This window comes from Suricata suricatta, chromosome 7 (assembly GCF_006229205.1).
Source record: "Suricata suricatta isolate VVHF042 chromosome 7, meerkat_22Aug2017_6uvM2_HiC, whole genome shotgun sequence".
NCBI lineage: Eukaryota > Metazoa > Chordata > Mammalia > Carnivora > Herpestidae > Suricata > Suricata suricatta.
Window position 1 is genome coordinate 115,460,269 of NC_043706.1, and position 23,684 is coordinate 115,483,952.

General features: G+C 38.5%; 1 protein-coding gene and 1 long non-coding RNA gene across 2 annotated transcripts in view; one reads left to right on the forward strand and one right to left on the reverse strand.

Moving 5' to 3' along the window:
- LOC115296795 overlaps positions 1 to 21,161 on the reverse strand; it is a 31,856-nt gene extending 10,695 nt beyond the window's left edge. Inside the window, exon 1 of the long non-coding RNA XR_003911055.1 lies at positions 20,959 to 21,161. This is a non-coding gene — a long non-coding RNA (uncharacterized LOC115296795). The remainder of the gene's footprint in view (positions 1 to 20,958) is intronic.
- Positions 1 to 23,684, forward strand: part of EYA4 (EYA transcriptional coactivator and phosphatase 4) — a 306,046-nt gene that overhangs the window by 255,717 nt on the left and 26,645 nt on the right. The window contains exons 8-13 of the mRNA XM_029945279.1: positions 294 to 436; positions 578 to 721; positions 2,533 to 2,612; positions 6,473 to 6,638; positions 14,449 to 14,585; positions 15,986 to 16,069. Of these exons, the coding sequence (XP_029801139.1) occupies positions 294 to 436; positions 578 to 721; positions 2,533 to 2,612; positions 6,473 to 6,638; positions 14,449 to 14,585; positions 15,986 to 16,069 (754 nt within the window). The remainder of the gene's footprint in view (positions 1 to 293; positions 437 to 577; positions 722 to 2,532; positions 2,613 to 6,472; positions 6,639 to 14,448; positions 14,586 to 15,985; positions 16,070 to 23,684) is intronic.

A 23,684-nucleotide genomic window follows, 5' to 3' on the forward strand; every position in this document is an offset into this window, starting at 1 on the left:
AGAATTACAGACCTGGAAGAGACTTTGATATAATATCTGATCCAAATTTCTCATTTTAGAGGTGAGGTATAAGGCTTTAGGGAGTTTAAACTATCTGTCCAAAGTCACTGTGATTTGTAGCAGAGCCTGGGCTCCTGACGTTCGGACTCTTGTCCTTTCCTTGTTGTTACAATTGTATTGTGGATAAAGAAGAGGATTACTTCCTGGCTATTGTAGGGTTTCACTGAATCTAAGCTGTCTGAATTAATGTGCAGTCTTTGTTGCCACAGTAATGCTATTTTTCTGATATTTAGGCCCTATCCACACATTCTTTCTACACCAGCAGCTCAAACAATGTCTGCCTATGCAGGCCAGACTCAGTATTCGGGGATGCAGCAGCCAGCCGTCTACACAGCCTACTCACAGACAGGACAGCCCTACAGCCTGCCCACTTACGGTATTTCACATCTTCTCTCTTTTCCTTTGGTTATGAGTGGGCAATCTTGCGGCTAGTGGTTATGTTTTCTAATATAAGCTACGAGGCAGAAGTACGGTTGTTTTACTAACTGAATGTTTTGCACATGTGTTTTCCAAACAGATCTGGGCGTGATGTTACCAGGCATCAAGACAGAGAGTGGACTTTCACAGACTCAGTCCCCATTACAGAGTGGGTGCCTCAGTTACAGCCCGGGGTTTTCTACCCCCCAGCCAGGCCAGACGCCTTATTCTTACCAGATGCCAGGTAAGTAGCCACACAAGAAACATGTTCTATGAGGATGAATTCTTTGAATGAGACTCCTTGGCTTCAAACCAGGAATATGTATCCATGAAAATGTTTTTAATTGGCACTGCTATTCACATTAGGAAAGACAAATAACAAGGACAACACATGTTGAAAATAATTGAATACCAAATTTAAGTATTCAAGTTTAAGTTGCATAAAACTAGACCCAAGCAAAGTAGCCTCCAAGCCATGCCAGTCACACATATGGCATGAATATATGTCATGGATATTTGGCGTGTTATAGATAAATAGTTGAATAGATAGAAACGGATAGATTCATTGGGTGGGGTGGACATATAGGTAAATACCTGTACGTATCTAGACAGAGAGATACACTCATGTGTGTATACTTAATCTACTTAAGTGAGATTCAAAATTCATGACATACAGAATGCTGTTTTCATTATATTTAAAATTGAGTTAGCACTTTCCTAAGTTCTATTTACCATTGAATGATTGTGGATTTCCTTTTCCTTCCTAAAATACCTTTTTATTAATAACTGTGTTTCTTAATAGGAATATTTATATGATTTCCACCTCCCCATGAAAAAAAATCCTCTGTACACAAGTATTTAATTTTGCTTCTATATTTGACCAATGCAGAGTAGTTGCCGAAAGAATTTCAGTGACTTAATAAAACATTTAAAGCTTGGTTCTGTCATTTTGTCCATAGTGTTAGACATAATTTTGGGGCTACATGAACATATTTTAGTCAACTACTATTGAAATTTTATTGACTAAAGTGAAATTAATTACTTATATTTTTCTGGCTAAGGTGGCCAGTCTCTTTTTACCTAGAATGTAGGTAAAAATATTGTTACATACAATCTATGGCAATAGTCAGCCACTCAGCTGCAGTTAGCAGTATTAATAGTCTTTAATTTTACTTCTTCCCAGGTACATTCCATATAAATTGTATTTTTTTAATGTATATTTCTGAGATACAGTGTGTGAGAGCAGGTCAGGCAGAGAAAGAGGGAGACAGAGGATCTGAAATGGGCTCTGCACGGATAGCAGAGACCCCAATGTGGGGCTCGAACTCAAAAAGAGTGAGAAAATGACCCAAGCTAAAGTCAGAGGCTTAACCGTCTGAGCCACCCAGGCACCCCTTCATAGAACATATTTTTTTAAAAAATTTTTAAATTGATATTACACTTGCTTTGCCCTAATTTAAAATAAATAATTAAACTTCTGAATTTATAGTAAAACTTTAGAAGGCTCTCAGACATTAGTATGAAAGCTCTCTCTTGAGTCTGAGCCCTAGTTCACATTTTGGTTCTATGGAGAGGACATAGGAAGAAAGAAAAGACAGGTTGTTATAAGCATTAATTCTAAGTGGATTCGGTGTTTGTTTCCTAAGCTAACCCCATCCAGGTGTTTAACTCACATGGTTTTTGTGCATATGCAGTTGGTATGACCATATGAAAGTTCCAGTCATTTCCCAGAACTACTCTGCATAACATTTTATTCTTTGAGAACCTCTGCTCTTCTAGACATTTAACCTTTAAAGGTTAGCTGCTGTCCTTAAGACTGTTCCCACAGGCTCTTGTTCAGTCCAGCAGACATCTGTACCAAAGACTTTAAGTGTTGTCACAAGAGGGATAGAGCTAAGCACATTTTTCCTTATAAATCTCTCAACTTCAAATTTCACATTTCATTGCCTTAACAAGCCTTAAAATATATTTCTCTCATTGGATTCTGCAAAGTGAAATGTTTTTATTGTTTCACAAAGAAACACTTTTTAAATGCAATTTGTTCTTTATTTCTAGGTTCTAGTTTTGCCCCATCATCTACTATTTATGCAAATAATTCAGTTTCCAATTCAACGAATTTTAGCGGTTCACAACAGGTATTGTAGCTTTTTTGAATTTTAGCTTTTTATGTCTCTTTCAGATTTTCGGAGAATAGCTTTAGGTTGTCATTTAAGTGTGTGTTCTCCTAGAAAAAGGTTCCTTTGCTTAAAGTTAAGATAGCATTTCAAGGTTGTAAAAATTAAGTATCTACAATTTTTGGGATCTGTATTAATCTGGGTACTTTAGGTTTTTTGGTTGCTAAAAGTTTGCCCTTTAAACCTTTAAGCAGTGATTATTTTAATCATATGGCATAGAATTGCAAAATGTATTACATATATCCTATTATCTTAAGCTGTACTGGACATAATTTTATTTTTTGATAAGTTATTGTGAATATTAATTAAGAGGTTGAATCAAACCAATAATTAGCTTGTGACTTTTTTAATCCAAAATCTTCATTACTAAACAAAATGCCTCTTGGATTTTTTTTTTCTTTTAGTTCTATGATTCATTGTAATAAATGTTTGACTCCTGCTTTCCTGACAGCTGTCATTGTTTTGCTTTTGTCACTGTGCTTGTCTCTAGCAGTCCTTAGTTCCCCCTCCCAATTATGTTTTCTTAGTATTTTGTGAGTTAGAATTATGTGTGGAACAAGAGTGAATGTTTCTGAGGAGTGAATATAATGACACTTGAGAATCTTTTGTCCTTATTCCTTAATTCTCAGTCATGCTCAGAGTAGTTGAGATACAAGAGTAGTTGATTTCCTTCATAGGCAATATGCTAGTATACTTTAGTTGTTGGGCTTTTATATACTCTAAAATCTAGTTTATTGCACAAGTGGGCTCTTTGGATTTACCAAAGGAATTATATTAATTGCCTAATTTTTATTAATGTAACAAAAGGCAAAACAGAAATCATTATTAAATAGTGTGGAAAATATATTTTTGATAGAATTAAACTGTGTAACTTGGCATTAGTTAGAAAAATGGTTTCTTAAAACATTAAACATCAAAGCCGGTATGCCTATTTTATACTTAAAAATATTGAGAATCCAGGTAGCTTCATTTTACTTACTTATTGATATAGCAAACATTTATTGAGCACTTACTATACTTTAGACTTTTGACTAGACATTGAAGGCATTATTGAAAAACAATGTCATTGTTCTCTGATGTCTAGGAGGAAGCAATTCTAAACAGAAATGAAACCGATATGAAAATAATATGAACAGAGAGGGCAGAATATAATAATAAAAATATATACTAGGCAGAGTGGTAGCATAAAAGAAAGACTACTCTCTTCTACTTGGGAGGATTTAACAAAGATCCGTGAAGGATAAGGAAAACTTATGTTAAAAAACAGATCCAATACTATCTGAAACAATTTAAATAGAGTGGTTCCAATATAACATAACCTGTGTTTTGGACCATGGTTTGAATACCAGTCTATATTTTTAGCTAATAATTACTGAGTAGGTATTAGGGACTGGTCTGAATGCGGGACATGTAAGTCAGGACAGGAATGGAAAGGACCTGTTCCTGTCTCCTGGAGCTTCTTAATTACTGAGAGAAGCAAACAGTAAACCTGTAAACACACATGTAAATATAGAATTGGAAAGCAGGAAAAGATAGAACAGGGTCCTGTTAAAACTATTAATAGAAATCTAGTATTGAGTAGGGAGGATTTTGCGGAAGGCTTATCTAGAAGTAACATTCAGGCCAACACTTCTGAGTTTGGTGAAGGAGGGCCAGGATGTTTGGGGCATGGGAAGTAGTAGGTTCCAAACCCCTGAGAGGTGAAAACGTTGGTGTGCCCGTGAATTCAAAGAAGTGTAGGGTTTAGTCGGTGCATGAGGGCAGGTGGGGAAACTTATTTGCGAATATAGGCAGGGCCCTGCTTGCATCGGGCTCTGTAGTTTACAGTAAGGGATTTCAGTTTTATTCCAAGCCCAATGGGAAGCTATTAAAGGATTTTGAGCAGGAGAAAAGCATCATACAGTTTATGTTTTGAAAAGATTACTCTGGCTTCCAGCACTTTGGAGAAAGCCAAACCTAAAAATGAGACAAATTAAAAAAAGTAATCCATTGGTTCCAACAGGAAGTGATGGTAACTTGGACTAGGGTAACAGTAGTGAAAATGAAAAGAAGGGGAGATCTTTGAGATATGTTTGAATACAAAAGGATGTTTTAGTCACAAGCAGCCAGTAGTCTGGACCTTTCCTGTGAGGAACTTCATCTTCCTGGAAGGGATATTAGCAGCCTCTGGGAGAGCTTCAGCACACAGATGTTGGAGTCTGCCTCTCTGCGGTCAATTTCCAGTTCTGAAACTTGCTAGCTGTCTGACCTTGACCAGGTCACTTAGCCACTCTCTGCCTTCATCCCCTTCAATATAAATGGGGGTAATAATACCACATAGGTGGTTGTGAGGAATAAATGAGTAAATCTACTTAAAGTCTTAGAACAGAGACTGGTACAAAGTAAGTACTATCTACATGTTTTACTCTGAGAAATTGTGTTGTCTAAGTATTGCCGAGAAGTTTTCCCCTTGGTTTACAGGTGGTAACAGGGAACATCAGGTCCTGAAATTAACAGAGAAATAGAATTTTAGCTTTTTGGCCATTTTAGAGTTGGATCAGAGAGGATGGTTGATGGGGGTTAGGGCACTGACCCCTGACACAGTCAAAAATCCACATATAACTTTTGACTCCTTCAAAACTTAACTAAAATTTAGTCCACTGTTGATAGAAAGTCTTACTGATAACATAAACAGTTGATTAATACATACTTTATATATTATATGTATTATATGTTGTATTCTTACAATAAATATGATAGGGAAAAAGAAAACATTATTAAGAAAATCAGGAGGAAGAAAAATACATTTGCAGTACTGTATTTTATTTATCAAAAAAAGATCCATGTGTAAGTGGCCTTGCACAATTCAAACCCTTGCTGTTCTAGAGTCAACTATACTTAATCCTTTCTGATAATACATTTGCTTATTATCATATTATAATTGCTTATTATAATATTTGCTTATACACATAATTACTTATGTAAAGAATTTCTTTTGGGGGGGGAACCACATCAAATGTGGATCTTTGTTCCCTTAAGAACACATACCAGGGAATCTTAATCCTGACCAAGGATTTGTCATCTCTGAGAACAATCTGGGCTAAAAGATGCTAAATACATTAAACACCAATATTGCAACAAATTTTTATTTGTTATCATAAATGTAAAAGGATTTTGAAGGATTATTTAGATCACTTTAAGGTTCTTAGGATTTTTAAATTAGAAACAGGTCGGAGAAGTTGATCTAATTCTTTTTTCTCTGTGACAAATGAAGAAAACTAATATTTGAAAACCTCACTTAAGACTTTTAAGTCAAGACTTTAGATGACACATAGCCTATAAAGAGCTGGGTAAAAAACTCTCTTATCCATTTTCTTTTATTATTTACTCTTTATTTCATGCATCATTATCAAGAGTAACCTAGAAGGGTAACAGAAATCACAGTAATGCAGACGGAGGTCCCTATGGAAACTGAGGATAGCCACACCATCTCCTTACCGATGATATTAGAAGATGTGTAAGAACTAGTGCTATGAATATGAATCCATTCCGTTTCCTTCTCTCCTCTTCAGTACATAAGACCTTATGATGTACATCCTTGGATAAGTGCTTACAGATAAGGGAAGCAATATGCAACCTTTAGGCAGATTGAGAATTATGTGTGGGACCTGGTTTGCAAAACCAACACAACTGCATACACTTGCTAGAATCCCCTCAAAACTGTGGACTCTGACAAATGGATCCAAACACTAACCTTGCAGCTGTCATAGCGATTGCTTTTCTTTGGAGCATGCCAGGAGTAATTTCCCTTTCAAGGACACGTGTCTCAACTGTTATTTCAGGATTATCCATCCTACACAGCCTTTGGCCAAAACCAGTATGCACAGTATTACTCGGCATCAACCTATGGAGCATATATGACATCGAATAACACAGCTGATGGCACATCATCATCGACCTCCACCTATCAGTTGCAGGAATCTCTCCCGGGACTGACTAGCCAACCAGGTACAGGTCTTCATCCAGGTGAAATACTTTTATGTTTTGCTGGGTCTAATAATATGAAGAAAAGGAACACCATTCATAAGCAAGGCTGAAAGTTCTCGTATCGTTATTCTGATGGTTCATCTATGCCAGTACCACTGTGTAAGACGAGGCTTTTCTTCTAGCATTTCAGAAAACCCTTCTTTTCAATGTGGATGGCTGAGATTTTAATTTCAAATGACTGTGTGTGTGTGTGTTTGTGTGTGTATGTGTGTGTGTGTAAAATATGAACATGGATACAAAAAAAGCCTGTGGACCTTTTACCCAAGTAATTCTTCTTTAAAGACCTTGACAACATGGAAAAGCTGTAATACTATCTTCTTCGGTTTTAACTGATAGTATTTCCTTTAAGCTCGAGAGATCATGTCACTCCTTCATCTTGGTAAGTCATCAGTCGCTCTAGCCAGTGAACATTTCCTACATTCCTAGGATTTGTAGGATATTAGTAAGTAGTTTCATATCTTTGTCTGATTAGCACTTACTTAAAATCCATTGTATTCTTTGTTTTCTGAAGCTTATCTGCAGTGCTTCTGGACTTGAATTTTCTGATGCAGCTGAAGTATTTAAGGTTAAAAGCAAATTTAATAGAGATTCAATGTAATCCTATCCAGAATTCCAGCATGACTTTTTGGAGGAATCATCAAGATGATTCTAAAATTACAAGGAAAGACAAAGGAACTAGAGTAACTGAAATATTTTTGAAAAATAGGAGCAAAGTTCGGGGATTGGCATTCCCTGATTTTAAGACTTATTATAAAGTACAGTTATCAAAAATGTGTGGTAGAGGCAAAAGGATCGGTATATAGAACAATGGAAATAGAATAGAGATTTTAGAAAGGGACCCATATGCATACATTAGAAAATGAATCTTTTGCACAAAAGTGCAAAAAGCAATTGGAAAATAAATGGTTTTCTTTGTTTTTCAAAAAGTGGTACTGGAACAATTGGACATCCATATGCAAAAATAGCAACAGCAATCACAGCAAGAACAAAAAGCAGACCCCAGAACAGAATCGTGACTCATAACTCACACTGTATACAATGCATACGAAAACTAAAACTGTAAGGGTGCCTGGTGGTTCAGTGGTCTAAGCATCTGACTCTTGATTTTGGTTCAGGTCGTGATCTCATGGTTCATGAGATCGAGCCCTGTGTGCAGCTCTGTGCTGACAGTGTGGAGCCTGCTTAGGATTCTCTCTTTCTTTCTCTCTCTCTCTGTCTCTCTGCTCCTTCCCTGCTCATACACTCTCTTTCAAAATAAACAACATAAAAAAAACCGTAAGCCTTCTTTAAGAAAACTTGAAGGATATTTTTGTGTTTTGGGGTTACATAAAGATTTTATAGGTACAATATTAAAAACACAATCTCTAAAAGAAAAGAAAGTAGCCTTCATAAAATCAAGAACTTCTGATCTTTGAAAGACACTGTACAAGAATAAAAAGACAAGCCACAGATTTGGGAGAAACTACTTGCAAAATACATCTGATAAAGGACTTATATCCAGAATATATAAAGAGCTATCAAGATTCAATAAGGAAAATGAAGTTGAGAACTTTTATAAACACCATTAGTATGTTCAGCTTTTTTTCTGACTTGTTATTTGTACGATTCAAGCTCACTTCTGTTTCTTTTCCATCCAGTGTTGGAAGTGCAAGAAAATAGGGAAACATGGGCACAACACTGTAAATTTTTTTCAAATTGGATCAGTGATTCCAAGAAGACTTAGGCCAATTAACAAGTATTTATTGAGTGCCTATTAGGTACCAATTATTGCTGATGTTTTGGTAATGAATGAGCTCGCTGCATTCCTTTAGTTTCCATTTGATAAACAACAAATATCACGCAAGTAATTAAAATTGTGTGAGTGTCAAAAAAGGGAATATTAACAAGAAAACTAATTTGAGCAAAAAGAAATGAGAATAAAGCCAATACTTTAGGGAACAGCCAACGTATGCTCATATCATGAGTTGATGAAATGGTGACATTCGTTCTTTTTGGTTCCCTGTTCAAAATAGGGAACTATTCTAACTGTGGATCTGAGGGAAAATGGTCTAATATGCACACTAAACTTTGTCATTGGTGCCCCTATATTTCAGTTTCTTTCTCCTTATCTTTGCTTTAAATCCTCCCTCCTGTGACCACACAACCCCTTTGAATTTCTGGTCCTTGTCCCCCTAAGGCTCCTGTTTAGGCTTTTCATCTAGCCTCAGTCTCTGAGCAGTCCTGTCTTGTGCAGGGTCAGGTCTAAGGGAAAGCCAGGAAAGCACGGGCTACAAACTTGAAGGAGGCATTCATTCTCAAAGCCCTTAAATGTTATGCCTCAGTGCCTCACTCACTCGAACCTCATTTCAGCCTCAAACCCGTGTTCTAAATCTGTCCCGATCCTCTTTGAGTCACTACTTGCATTTCATCAAGAATATGACCTTAATTTAAAGAATGAGTGATTTCAGAATACTCGCTTCACAGACAGTGGAGATACGTTAGATAAGGAGGTATCTTATCCCAGTGGGAAAGATTTTTCTCAATAGTAAGTGCTTGGGGAGAACAGGGTAGGATGACTGTGTTCAGAAACAAAATCAGGAAGTCACTGATGATCAAGATACTGGAGACTGAATGATAGACAGGACCGGACAGACTACAATAGAAGTAGCCTGAGCGAAAATCCTATGGTATACACCGGATCACACTTTGAGTACAAGGTTGATTTAGCTATAATTTCAGTATCATCACAAGAGTTTTCAATGCAAGGTAGACATAGATGGATACTCTCCATTAAGTAAAAAATTATAAATATACAGAGTAGCTATCTTGTTTATACTTAAAATACTAAAGTTTAAGTATCCACACCCTGTGGATGTTCTCAGTGTGTGACTTTGGTAGGACGCATCCACACGTAACATTCTCACATTCCCTATCAGGATGCAGTTTCTTCAGCTTTCCACTGATGCCGACAAATATAGTTTGACATCATTTTCAGATCTGATCAGACTTTCTGCTGAATTTAAAGAAGAAATCATTTTTACCTAAACTATATTCTTCTCTTAACCAAAATTATAACAACACACATGTCTGGATTTTTAGGGGAGTCTGTTAACCCAGACCTTCAGACAAGGTAGTTTTAAGTTTGATTTTGCCTTTTCAGATCTGGCAGGCATCCAAAAAGCAGACAAGTTGATAACTATGGGATTCATTATTGGTGAAATTTGAGGTACTTAGTTCAAGGGTATGAAAAGTATTTCCCATTTAACTAGTGCTGCATTGTGGACTTAAAAGAGGGCACTAACAATTACATCCACAATTTTTCATAAATCATGTACTGTTGACTTCTCTCATTTCTAAAATAGAAACATATTTTATAGTCTATAAAAGACAGTTGGTTGTTGTGGTTTAGAGATAAACCTAAATGGAATTAGGTTGGATCTAAATATCTAAAACTTGCAAGGTGCAGTTATTCATTTCTGTCCTGATTAAAGAATAATTATTCATCATACATAGTGTTAGCCCAAGAAAAAGCCTAGGGCAATTGGTAACGACTGATGTTTTTTGGAAACTGCAAATCACATTCAGTTATTGACTTTACCTTATTAGGCAGCTTGACAGAGTATTTAAAAAAACTTTAGCAAGCTGATTAAGAACAGATATTTTAGTTTATTACCTTTATAAAGATCTCCTTATGCCTTTAACAAAAATTATCTCAGGTATATTTTTGATTTGAATCCAGAAAATTTGATAACTGTAAAGCACATTAGGTTAGAGATTTTTATAGTGCCTCCTTTTTCAATATTTTAAGCGTCTATAAAATTAAATATAATTAGTAATTTGTAATAGTGTCATCCTTTACTCTAAGGCCTTGGCGAACTTTGCAGTACATTAGCTAATTAAGCCTTACCAGTGCTTCAGAGAGGTAAAAGATACACTAAGATCACTTCACTCTTTGAAAAGAAGCCAGTTTCTTAGGCAGGACTCAGTAGAATTTCCATAGCTTGATGGCATTTCACACAAGGACAGGAAGGAAAGCAAAGTGCTCATTTATTAAATTGAAGCTAACAAGAAGCATTAGATAGAAAGGACTGACCACATTTAACTTCTCTGTGAATTTGCCTTTTCCCAGCCTGCACTGTTAATGTACCCTAGTGCAATTACCTGAGTGAAATTTGGCAGACATTGGAATTAACAGCTTTCTCTTTAAAAAAAAAGTGTCAACAAATGTTTAATGATCAGTGGAGCTCAAATTCTTGGTTTTACCCTTTATCGGAAGAAAGGATAGCATCTTCAGAAGATACAGAGGCTAGTACAGTTCCACCGGGGTGGTTATCTGCAGGAGCCCGGATACCACACACGCACTCTGGAAGACCTGCTCTTCTGCTGTGAAGATCTTTCAAAGAATTCATTGACCCTCACCCTCCCAGAAATTATATAAAGTCTGTATAATTTTTTGATGGATAGAAACAGATAAGTTTGCCCTCTTTGTAACCTGGAGGATCTGTCGCTGTTTGAGGGAGAAAGGGTAGCCTAATGGTTAAAGCAGGAATGCAGAAATTATACTGGCATTCCACATACAAGCTATTTCATCCTGGTAAGTTAATTTAAAATCTCACATGGCACAAGGGAGATGGTATTTAAGAGGATCAAACACAGCACAGGGATCCAAGAAGATAAGGACTGGGTCTGTCTATTGCATTTGTCACTTAGGTGATTTTCCCATGGTTAAAAGAGAGTAATGAAGGACCACATTCACTGGCTCAAAGTGAGATTTAAGTAAAAAAAAAAAACATATATATACACACATATGTATACACACATGTAAAGAATATGTATACACATATACACACATATATATGGGTGGAGTATGTATGTAAAGAATGTTTCACAATAAAGATATCTAACAAATCAATAAGAAAAAGACCCGATTTTTTAAATAGACAAAAGATTTAAGCAGTTTCCCCATAAAAAAGAAGCTCCCAAATGGGGAAAAAAATACAAATAACGTGTTTTGCATCATTATTCATCAAGAAGATGCTAATTGAGGGGCACCTGGGTGGCTCAGTCAGTTCTGCAGCCAGCTTCAGCTCAGGTCATGATCTCACAGTTCACGAATTTGAGCCCTGCGTCAGGCTCTGTGCTGACAGCTCAAAGCCTGGAGCTTGCTTCGGATTTTGTGTCTCTTCTCTCTCTCTCTCTCTCTTTCTGCCCCTCCCCTGCTCATGCTCTGTCTCTCTCTTTCTTAAAAATAAATTTGAAAAACAAAAGAAGATGCTAATTGAAACTCCAGAGAGATACCAACACACCCCCACAATAGCTAATATAAAAAAGACTAACAATACCAAGTATCGGCAAGGATGTGGAGCAACTGGCTATCTCATTGCTAGTCAGAGAGTGAATTCATACAACCACACTGGTAAAAAGGTGGTTGGTGTCTCCTAACGATGAATACACGTCTTCCCCCTGACCCAGCAGCCCCGCTTCTCAGTATATACCCCAGGGGAATGGGGGTTACGTCCACAAGACATGAACAAAAAGGTCTTATTTGTAATTGCCTAAAACTTCAAATACCCTAATGTTGATTAACAAAATAAATAACTAAAGTGCAGTATACATACATAATGAAGGTCTAGCCACATGAAGGAAAAAGCAAACAGCTGCTCCAGGTTACAAAATGGAAGACTCTGACAGACATAATGAGCAATGAGTAGAGCCAAACACACATTTCAATAAACTTTTTAAAAAGGAAGGCGGTCCATGGCGCTTACTAAATGTTTCATAAATGTGGAGCTACACTTCATAGTTTTCTTCAAAGAATATGTCTTCAATTTCATCAAAACACTTGTGTCCATATTTTGTCCAAATTCTTTGAGCCCTTTAAAGGGCTCCTACTTTTATTGAAACCTGGACACTTCCTGTGAGCAGTCTTTTGCTTTCTTCCTCCTCCTGCTCCTTAATGGCTGGCTCCTCATTCATTTAAGAGCTGACTTTTTCCCACCGGACTTCTTTATGGATTCAGTTGACAATCGGCCACCCATAACTGAGCACAATGGCTTTGGGATTTTGCCAGTTTCTGACCTTTCAGCTCTTGCATTTTTGTAAGAACAAAGCTGCCTCATGATAGTTAACAGCTGAAAATTGATCTGTAATGAGTAGAAAGACAAGTTTTTATAGGGTGTGATCCAAAAAAATGTTATAAGCTTACTTAATAAATGAGGCTTAATTTGAATCAGTGTTTTATCCGAACAAGAACACTTGACTTGCAGGGCATAGTAACCTTAGGAAAACTCTGGTTAAAAAAATAACTACACATAGAAAAAACATTTTGGGGTGATTTTTTAAGTTGGCATGTTTTTAAATACCTAAATCCTCATTTAATACCTGTGCAAGTAAGCTCAAACGATTTACTCTAAGGTAGAGTGATATTGAACCAAAAACTAAAGAACTTTGTGTTACACTGTCTACTCTTAACTGTCAATAGCAGAGCCCCATGATATGAAATATGCTAACAGGGTTTTAAGAGCAAATAATATGTGAAGCACAGACATGTTTTTTATGCTGTCCTGACATGCCAATGTTTTCCAAAGAAAATGTTATAACCATTAAAAATAATAAGAGGTCAGCTACGTAAAAATGACTTTATTTAGAACATTTCAGAAAAATACTACCTAAATATCCATCCAGTTTTTTCAGATTTATTTAAATTAGCAAATGATTGGCTGTCCTCATAATTATTTTCTTTAATTTTGTGATGAAGCATAATTCTTATAATCTCTTTATATTAAAAAATTATACCATTTAATTTTAATGTAGCTTATCATCAGACCATCCTAGAATTTTTTGCTTTATGCATGTGATTTAAAGCAAATTAAATACAAATCATTTTTACCACCATAATTTAGAAAGTAGCTGTGACTGCCTGCTTTCATATACAAAGAAACTGAGCCTCAGAGATTGAGTGACCTGTTCCAAGTCATACAGTAAGTCTGACTCTTGTGACTTGTTGGCACCTCGCTGTTGCCTCAGTCTACCTTAAGCCCCTCCCATTGATTAGCCACTGCTCAGTTCTCCTTCCTCATAAGACACATCATCACCAACTTTAGACATGTCAGTCTTTCAAGTCCCTGAGGGACATGGAGAAGTCAGTCAGGTACAAAGTCTGAAACTGGTAGGATGTGGCCTCATTAGAGGTATATATTTGTATATGGGTCATCACAGAGAGGAGGATTAACCTATGAGAGGGTTAGGTCACCCAAGATGGTGTGGAATGAGGTGGGCAGTGACCAGTGTTTGGAACTCTTAAGTACCAGCATACAAGGAAAGGAAGGAGGAAAAGGATTCCATGTCTCCTAGACAGAGAAAAACTGGTGAGAGAGCTTCCAGAACTAAAAGACTCCAAGGTATCAGCTGCCAAATAATGATACTATGGAGGTGGTGTTTAAGCGCATCAAACACAGCACAGGGATCCAAGAAGATAAGGACTGAGTCTGTCTATTGCATTTGTCACTTGGGTGGTTATAGGGGACTGAGTCAGAGTAATTTTATTAGAGTTTTGGTGAACTGATTATGACAGATCCAGTGTCAGGAAATGAGACACATGTGCTGTCCACTACTGTCACCATCAGCTACATGTGACTGTTGAGCGCTTGCATGTGACCAGTGCAGGCTGAGGTCTGCTCTAAGTGTAAAATACACACAGGAGGTCAGGATTTGTTAAGATAATTAATAACAGGGACTCATCTGTGATCTAAAAATGAAGTGCTATTGTTGATACGAGTTTTGTTATTCCTAGGAGAGTTTGATACCGTGCAGAGCCCCTCCACACCTATCAAAGACCTCGATGAGAGAACTTGCAGGAGTTCTGGGTCAAAGTCCCGAGGAAGAGGCAGGAAAAATAATCCCTCCCCACCTCCTGACAGTGACCTAGAGGTATGCCGACTTACCCTTAAAGAGTGAAATATGATATTTTATTTTACTATATGACATATTCTATGAATTCCATAAGGTTTCAAACTTAAAAAAAAGATATGTTGTGAAATGAGTGGACCCCAAGTTTGAGATTTCATCCATTATAATGGCAAGATTAAAAACACTAACAACTTAAAAAAGATAATACTTTCCACATTCTAGGCCTGAGATAATTACATCTTTTGGTCTTAACTGGCACAAATGGAAATTTAAAAAACAAAGCCATTGTTTGTGGGATAATTTTCTGAGAGATACGCTATTTTGTAGTATTAAGGTAACAAAAGATATTTATATGGGTCAATAAAATTTGAAAAAGTAGAATTAATCTGTATGGAAGGGAAACATCATCTGCTGAAAATAGCAAACATTCCAACTATTTCATACATGTTAACATTTTTATATCTGTAAAAATTTCCATGTGTCATCTTTTTTCTAGTTGAGAGTCCTTTTGAGATATGTCCATACCGAACAGGTTGGTTTTTATTATAAAACATCAGGAGAAACCATTCTTAACCATACTATGTTTCTTCTTACCCAACTGCATCCTTCAATTAAGAAGAAAACCTAAATTTCCAGATTTGATAATCACTGTCCCTCTTCAATCACTTCCTTCACCTGAATGACAATTGTACATTTCAGTTCCTTCAGGAATCCAGCCGTGATATAAATGAGTGAACTGGGGGGAGCCAGCAGACTGTGGGATTCAGGGAACTTTGGCCCAGTCTAAGGGGGCCGCCCATCACTGCCATGTGGAATGTCAGTCGGCATTGCTGTGTCTTCTAGTTTCTCCACTGCCGCTAGAGCCCTGAAGTTCGTGTGAAATCTCCTAAATTTAAAATGCTGATCAATAACTTGAAATCTTTCTAAACCCTGTGCACACTAAATAACCCATCTGATGACCTAATCTGACCCTAAGGTCTAGACTTTGCAATTTCTGTTTAGGGGTCACTCACTGATTTTTTGAAATACTTTAAAAAATTTAATTCTTTGCATGAATTGCAAAGTCTCATAAATCCACGAGGCAAAAGATTCTAAAATAGTATTTCAAGCACACTTTATAGCATCAGTTCCCTTGTGTCTTTTTGGGTGTTACCTGCTAGTAAGTATTTACTTCAAGTAAGCATTCATTCGAATTAGGACATCTGATTTTTAAGCTTATTATTACTTGTATCACTCTTACCCCTCTGGTTTTATATGGAAGATGCCTGGCAAGTTTGGGGAAAAATATTAATGGAGTAGCACAGCTTTTTATAAAATGATATTGAGATTTTATCCAACAACAAAGTCACATGTGTTCAATTTGTAGAGATTTCTGTTTCCTTAGAAGTTGATAATCCTTTGATACTTACTTTTTTCTTCAGCGTGTATTTGTCTGGGACTTGGATGAAACCATCATTGTTTTCCACTCACTGCTCACAGGGTCTTATGCTCAGAAGTATGGCAAGGTAAGGGATCAAGAAATTTTACCTCAAGGCATTCTGTTAGAATTTTATCTTGTTCAGAAATCTAGAGCAACTTAAATACATTTACGTTTCTGTTGCTGGGTGTCAAATCTGCTCTTAATTTCCAGTGGCTCTTTGTTCTTTATCGAGAAGTGGCAAATTTCACAAAAATAATTAGAAATAAGATTTTTTCTTTCTTCACGATGCCTTTGAATTTTCTGTGTCAAAAAGCAAGCTTATTACTCTGACAAATCATGTTAGAAAAATTATTTTGTAAATTCAAATGGACTTTCAATATTATGAATCGTATATTGCGCTCTACCAAGGACACTTGCAGAAGTGGTCTGAATTCGTTGTTGCCCCAAGTGTTGCTATAGAATGCCAGTTGAAATAAGGAAGTCAGCTTTTGCCTGAGAGATCTTTTGGATTTATGAATACAAGTATTTTTTGTGACTTTGAATGAGCGTATGAACAACCACTGGGGAGAACATCCCCCCACACATTCAGAGACAGATGATCTCGTGGCTCCTCTTCCTTCTCTCCTGCTGCCCTTTTCACGGTTGGCTAGCTTCTTAGGACTGTGTTGGCGTATGCCATGTAGGTGGACAAAGATGAGTGCACCTCCACTGTGCTTGTCAGCTGGAAACACAGTCCATTTAGGCCATTGCGAGGTGAGTCTCTGACTCTGTAGGATTCATATTCTGACCAGAGTCAATTACTGTCTTCAAAGTTATATCTAACTTCGGTTCTGTTAACATATTATATGTTAGGATATATCAGTTGGCTCCACCCAATATTAGGTATTTCTAATTATCAATTAACTCATCTTTTTCAAACATTACAAGGCTCACCTGAACTCAATAGTCCACGCACCTTGTTCCTTCAAGCTGCTGAGGAATTGCATTTGGTGTTAGAAAAATTACAGTCAGCTTTCACATTTCGCGGAGATCCATTGCTGCCCCTTTCTTTACTGATTCTCGATACCCCACCTAGTCGTGCGGGTCTGCTTTATCAATATCCTAAGCCCATTGAACGGTTATGCCTGTCACATCAACCACTGCAGTTATACTTAACATAAATGCCTTCCCCGTGCCTTTAGAGTGTTACAGTATTTATTAGACTCTCTTGTCATTCCAACACACAACATTTAGCACGTTTGTAAAGTCTTGGTAGTAATGAGGAGTTGTGCTCAAGTATTTCCTACTTGAAATATTCAACTACCGCACTCTTGATGAATCTGCGCTGAATTTGACTTTTAGTGTGGGTAATATATGTGACTAAACAGCTCTGAAAGGCAACAATTTTGCTTACCAGCCATTTCGAAAAAAAGAGTCTTAGCCCCTTTTTCACTGTCATCAAAAACAGTGCTCTCCAAAGCAGAATGTATGCGTGTATGCCAGATAAATACAAGATGCTCCACGAGATAAGGAAAGAAAAGAGTGTACACACACACACACACACACATACACTCATGTACATGCACACACGTTTTCGTCTTGCAATTTGTATTGTTACATGTTTCATATGCACATACTTTGTAAATACATGCATATTATTATAAATTAAAGGATATGTATATAATATATGAGTAAATTAGCTGTATATAAATTGAGGGTGCACACCCAAAATTCTATTATTGATAGAATATACAGTCTAAAAACTTTCCAGATAATGATCTCAAGCATTTCTCCTGGAATAGTTTTGGGCTTATGAGGAATACAGAATAAATCCTGCTGAACTGATTGCAGTATTTTTCTATGGCCAAGTTTCATATCACATCAATGTTTAAAATAATCTAACTTGAACGTATGAATCCACATAAAGTGCCCTTCAGAATGGTCACCATTGGAGGCTAGACCTAAATGTCCATGTTGCTTCTGTTGTGTCAGATTGGTGGGGGAACTCATCTTTTAGAATTACCTTGAGATTTTTAAAGGATTTCCCCACTTCAGACCTTCATTCTTTTTGTGGTAGTTTTGATCTTTAAAATAATAGTAAGAGCATTTGAACCCAAGGTGATAAATAAGGAGCTTGGTCAACATGTCACTATATATATATATTTTTTTCGTTTTCTCAAAAATATCATAAAGTTGCACCCATCCCAGAACTGAGTAAGGACTTCCCTTTGGGGTAAAAGGGGTACTGGTATTGAGTCAGAGAGGGGTGGTGAGCCATTAAAAAATCGAATAACGAGCCGCCTTTCTTGAGTGACTCGGACTGGCTCTAAGAGTAGTTTCAACAGCAAAGTTCCCATCCTCCCCTCAGCGGTGGTACATCATTGAAGTCACCCTGTCACTTCCCAGGACGGCCACCCGGACACAAGGTGCTCACTTCACATACAAGCTTCGTTATCTTAAAGCATCGTCACAAAGCTTTGTTGGAATGCAAAACAGAGACTTTTTTTTTTTTTAATTCTCAAGTTAGTTAACATACAGTTTAGTCTCGGCTTCAGGAGTAGAACCCAGTGATTCATCATGTACATATAACACCCAGTGCTCATCCCAACAAGTGCTCTCCTTAATGCCCATCCCCTATGTTCCCCGTCCCCATCAACCTCAGTTGTTCTCTGCATTTAGGGTCTCTTATGGTTTACCTCCCTCTCTATCTTATGACCCAGCAATAGCACTGCTAGGGATTTACCCAAGGGATACAAAAGTGCTGATGCATAGGGGCACATGTACCCCAATGTTCATAGCAGCACTGTCAACAATAGCCAAATCATGGAAAGAGCCTAAATGTCCATCACCTGATGAGTGGATCAAGAAGATGTGGTATATATACACAATGGAGTACTACATGGCAATGAGAAAGAATGAAATCTGGCCATTTGTAGGAAAGTGGATAGACCTCAAGGGTGTCATGCCAAGCGAAATAAGTCAGGCAGAGAAGGACAGATACCATATGTATGGAGTCATAGGTCTAACAGGAGAACAGGAGAAACCTAATGGAGGATCAGGGGGAGGGGAAGAGGGAAAGAGAGTTGGGGAGAGAGAGGGATGCAAAACTTGAGAGACTATTGAATACTGAAAACGAACTGAGGGTTGAGGGAAAGGGGGAGGGGGGAAAGAGGTGGTGGTGATGGAGGAGGGCACTTGTGGGGAAGAGCACTGGGTGTTATATGGAAACCAATTTGACAATCAACTATTTAAATAAATAAATAAATAAATAAATAAATAGCAGAGCTCACAGAGGATGTGGGGCAAACTGAGGGCAGGAAGGGAACTAATGTTATTTAGTGCCCACAATGTGCCAAGCCTTAAGCATCACAACAGTCACAAGAGCTAGGTGGTTCTCCCATCTCTAGATGAGGAAGCATGCTCAGGGAATAAAGTATGCGCAAAGCCACACAGCCAGTCAGTGGCAGAGATGACTCGTGGGCCCAATACTATTTGGCCCCATAGCCCATCTCATTTCTGCTACAGCACATCCCACAGCGTAGACATTCCATCTGCCATGGGTACAATATGTGACATATACTACAAAGAGTAAGGACAGTCACTGAAGCACTGTGTAGGCAGTTATGTGAGTTCTCCTTAAGTTGAAATAATTCTAGTTATTTTCCCTCAGACTATTGGGATACTTTTTCATTAAGGAGTAAAACCTAAGTGGGGGGCCTGGTGGCTCTGTCAGTTAAGCATCCCACTTCAGCTCAGGTCATGAACTCGTGGTTGATGGGTTCGAACCTCGCATTGGGCTTTGTGCTAACAGTTCGGAGCCTGGAACCTGCTTCACATTCTGTGTCTCTTCCCTCTCCCCCTCTCCTGCTTATGCTCGCTCTCTCTCAAAAATACGTAAACATAAAAAATTCATTTTAAAAAAAAGCAAAACCTAAGAAATTTTCGGTGAAATGGATTGAGGCAGAAGATACCGGTACCTCATGGCAGCACAGAATGGGAAAAGAATCAGGGGCACTATTGAAGGTTTGGGGAAGATAACCGTCCATCCAAAGAAATACCTGCCGTGTGGGAGATGGAGCCTGTGTTTGGCATTTCACAAGCAGTAGGGATAATGGTTCAGGACAAGAACCTTCGAGTTAGAGAAACTTAACTTTGAAAACCCAGTGCTGATGCTCGCAGCTCTCTGATCTCAGGCAAATTACTTAATCCCTCGGCCTCAATTTCTGTAAAATGGGAAAGGACTGCCTATCATAAATGAGAATTCAAGTGATAACATGTTTAAAGGGCAGAGCAGTTGACATGAATTAACACTTAAAAAACATTGTTATCGATCACTTTCACAATTGTTATCCCACTTCATCCTCTGGATGATTCTGCCGGAACTCCTTGTGACCCAGGCTGGATGGATGCAGAAAGCCAGGCTTATGAGGGGTCAAGGAACTTGACCGGGGTCACAGATGATAAATGCTGCTGCCTCTACTGGAAACCAGCTCCCTCTCGTAGCAAGTCCTTGCACTTTTACACTCTTCTCACAGGAGGGGAGCCTGGTGGAACTGACCGTGTCGAATAACGTTTTACTCAGGACAATTTAAGGATATTAAAATAAAAATTTCATTGAGGCTCTATTTTTTCTCATCAAAATGAGAAAAATTCACCCTTACTGAATTCCATGAAAAACAACTTAGATGACCTTATTTATTGAATTATTATTTGCATTTGTCTAGAAGGCATTTGATCATTGATTTTTCTTAACGTTAGAGAGGAAATTGGCATAGTCTCTTGGCCAGTAATTCTCTAGGCATATAGAGAAGTAGCTAAATAAGAGAGGTATGTCAGGCCCATCCTTTGAAGCTGGAGACCACACATAGCTCAGGGGTCATTCAGAGGGGACCAAGAGGGCTTTGGGGAGCTTCAGCTTCACCACACACCACAAGTGGAAATGGGGCACAGGAGCTCTGCGGACAGACTGTATTCATCCAACAAATAATTACTTACCGCAAGGCAGACGCACGTCCTGCTCTCAGGGAGCTCGCAAGCAAACAAAATCATTGCAGATAGTGATAACTGCCGTGAAGACAATGAACCTGGGTCATGTAGAGAGTGCCGGCGTCTGACTGTGGAGGTGATGTTGATGCTGAGACCTGAATTGCAAGAAGGAGCTAGCCATGCAGACGTGGGGGAAGGGGAGAGTAGGGAGGAGCCTTGCAAGCAGAGGACACAGGAGGGCCCTGGCACAGGGCCAGTGATCCAGGGAAAGGAAGTAGTGTGGCTGCAAGGTTATAAACAAGGGAGGGGCTAACACAGGGCAAGGACAGAGTGGTGAGCAGGGGCCCACGTCATGTCCCATAAGGCCCTGGGGATTTATTCTAGGTGCAGCGTGTTGGGGGGGTTCGGCTGGGTGGGCACATGATGGTTTATAACTGGCTGCTGTGTGGAGAGCAGGCTTCTGTGCAGTAAGTGAGAAATGATAGGGGCTTAGACTGGAACAGTGTTTCTCGAACTTACAGGGTGAGTCACCATAACCCACAGAACTTGGTAACCGCAGATGCTGTGTCCCACCCCAGAATTTCCAGTTCTGTAGGTCTCGGTGGGGCCCGAGATTTTGCATTTGGAATACAGTTCCAGTAAAACTGATGAACCATGCTTTAAGAAACACTAGAATAGAGGAGCACCTGGGTGGCTCAGTTGGCTAACTGGCAGACTTCAGTTCAGGTCATGATCTCACAGGTTCGTGGGTTCAAGCCCTGCATCGGGCTCTGTGCTGACAGCTCAAAGCCTGGAGCCTGTTTTGGATTCTGTGTCTCCCTCTCTCTGCCCCTCCCCTGCTCAGTCTCTGTCCCTCAGTCTCTGCCTCTCTCTCAAAAAATTGAATAAAAACATTTAAAAAATGAAAAAAGAAAGAACCACTAGAATAGAGTAATTCTCCAACTCTTCTTTCAAAAATAAGTTCTAAAACATGTTAATTGACAGTCTGCGTGGACAGCCCGCTGGCCAAAAGGATGTAGGGAATACTTGCATTTTACGGCCACATCATCGTGTTAGAGGTCTTGAGATGTTTTACAGGTGAGAATCCTTTGTGGGTGGTTTTATTTTGTTTTTGTTTTTGTTTCAGTTGAAAATCCTTTGTGACCACATTTAATTCCTCAGTTCCCCAGTGTCTTCAGTAATGACCTTGAGGACTAACTAAAATGAGGTCACTCTGGTGATGCATTGACAATTCAGAAGGACTTTGCGCAGCTAATAGCAAAAGTGAACAGGGCCATTATTTCTGCAGAGGAAAAAACAACCCTTCTTCTACTTAACAGTTGTCTAAGCTTGAAATTGTTCATGTCTTCAGTCTTTTTCATTTGTTACATGAATCTTGTTTCCACACACATATTTTTAGAGCATAACATTTTTGTATGACAGTAATTTTTCAGTTCTTCTAGTCTGAGAATCTTCCATGCACATGCTGTGTCACACCGAGCATCTTTATATAAAACATAACAAAGGCAGACCTGCTCTAGGTAAAACGTAGATGTTGAGAGACCGGAGAAATTGCTTTTGGTTCATGTAGCCAGTCCCTTCCCACTGTTTTCCATCACCCCAGAAGGGTTTCCTGAGTCCTAGATGCTGCTCAGAGCACAGTGTATAAGGCAGTAACCCAGCTGAAGAAGCATCCAGCCAGAAGTTGGAAGGACGTTCTGTTCCTGGATATGCCTTAGGCAAGTCATTTCACCTGTGAGCCTGCTTCATCTGAAAACGGTTATAATCCGTTTCCTTCCTGGGGTTACTGGATGGATTAAATGAGATCATATAAATGTATAAAAGTAACACTCGGCTCAGAAAACGATCATCCGCATCCTAGGCCAGAGAAACTTAAGTAAAAATACACATTGTTTCCCCCAGCTGAGAAATGACTAAGGGCAGTTATTTCTGGACACGCCGAGGTCAGTGTTTGTATGAAGCGGTGTATTATAGTGGCCTGATATACAGTGAGCTGGGAGCTGGAAATGTAAGTGCCAGAGATATAAAATCATGTCCCAGCAAAACCACACCTACCTACCTACTCATTTCTCTTTCTCTCACCTATAAAAAATAAGTACCATGTTTGAATTCTTGCTGTGTGCCTGACATTTTGCCCAGTGTCCCTGTTAAATGCATTATCTCCTTAACTTTCATCACCACCCTATGTGGTTGGTGCTGTGTCAGACAGCTCATAAGTGACACGTTCTTAATCTCTGCATTCTTTTGGTCTCATGTTTTTCCCCCGCCACCTATAAAAATAAAATGCATGTTAACCTAATAATTTAGGAATGCCCTTTTACTCATAAGTTGCCCTGTGTAACTAACTTTTGCATTTGAATTAAAAAAGAAACTTCTGGAAAATCCTAGTTCCACTTATAAATGAATAATACTGTGAATTTTCCAAGGATCTTCCTAATAACCATGATCACCTTTTAGGCTGTGTTCTGTTGTCAACCAAGCATGCCCTCTTCCCAGGCAGACCAGTGCCTTGGTATTTACCCTGATGGCAGGGGAGCCCCATGGATGTGTCAGTTCTGCTACTGACGAAGCTGATGATGGGCTTTACATCAGAGCACCTGTTGGCATGTATCGTTTTTCCAGAAACCCCAGATAGGAGTTTGTAAATTTGGCGGGACATGGACAGGGAATCATCTCATCCATCATCTGTTAGAGTTTGTGTTGATTGTTCCCATTCCCTGATTATTTGCATGTAT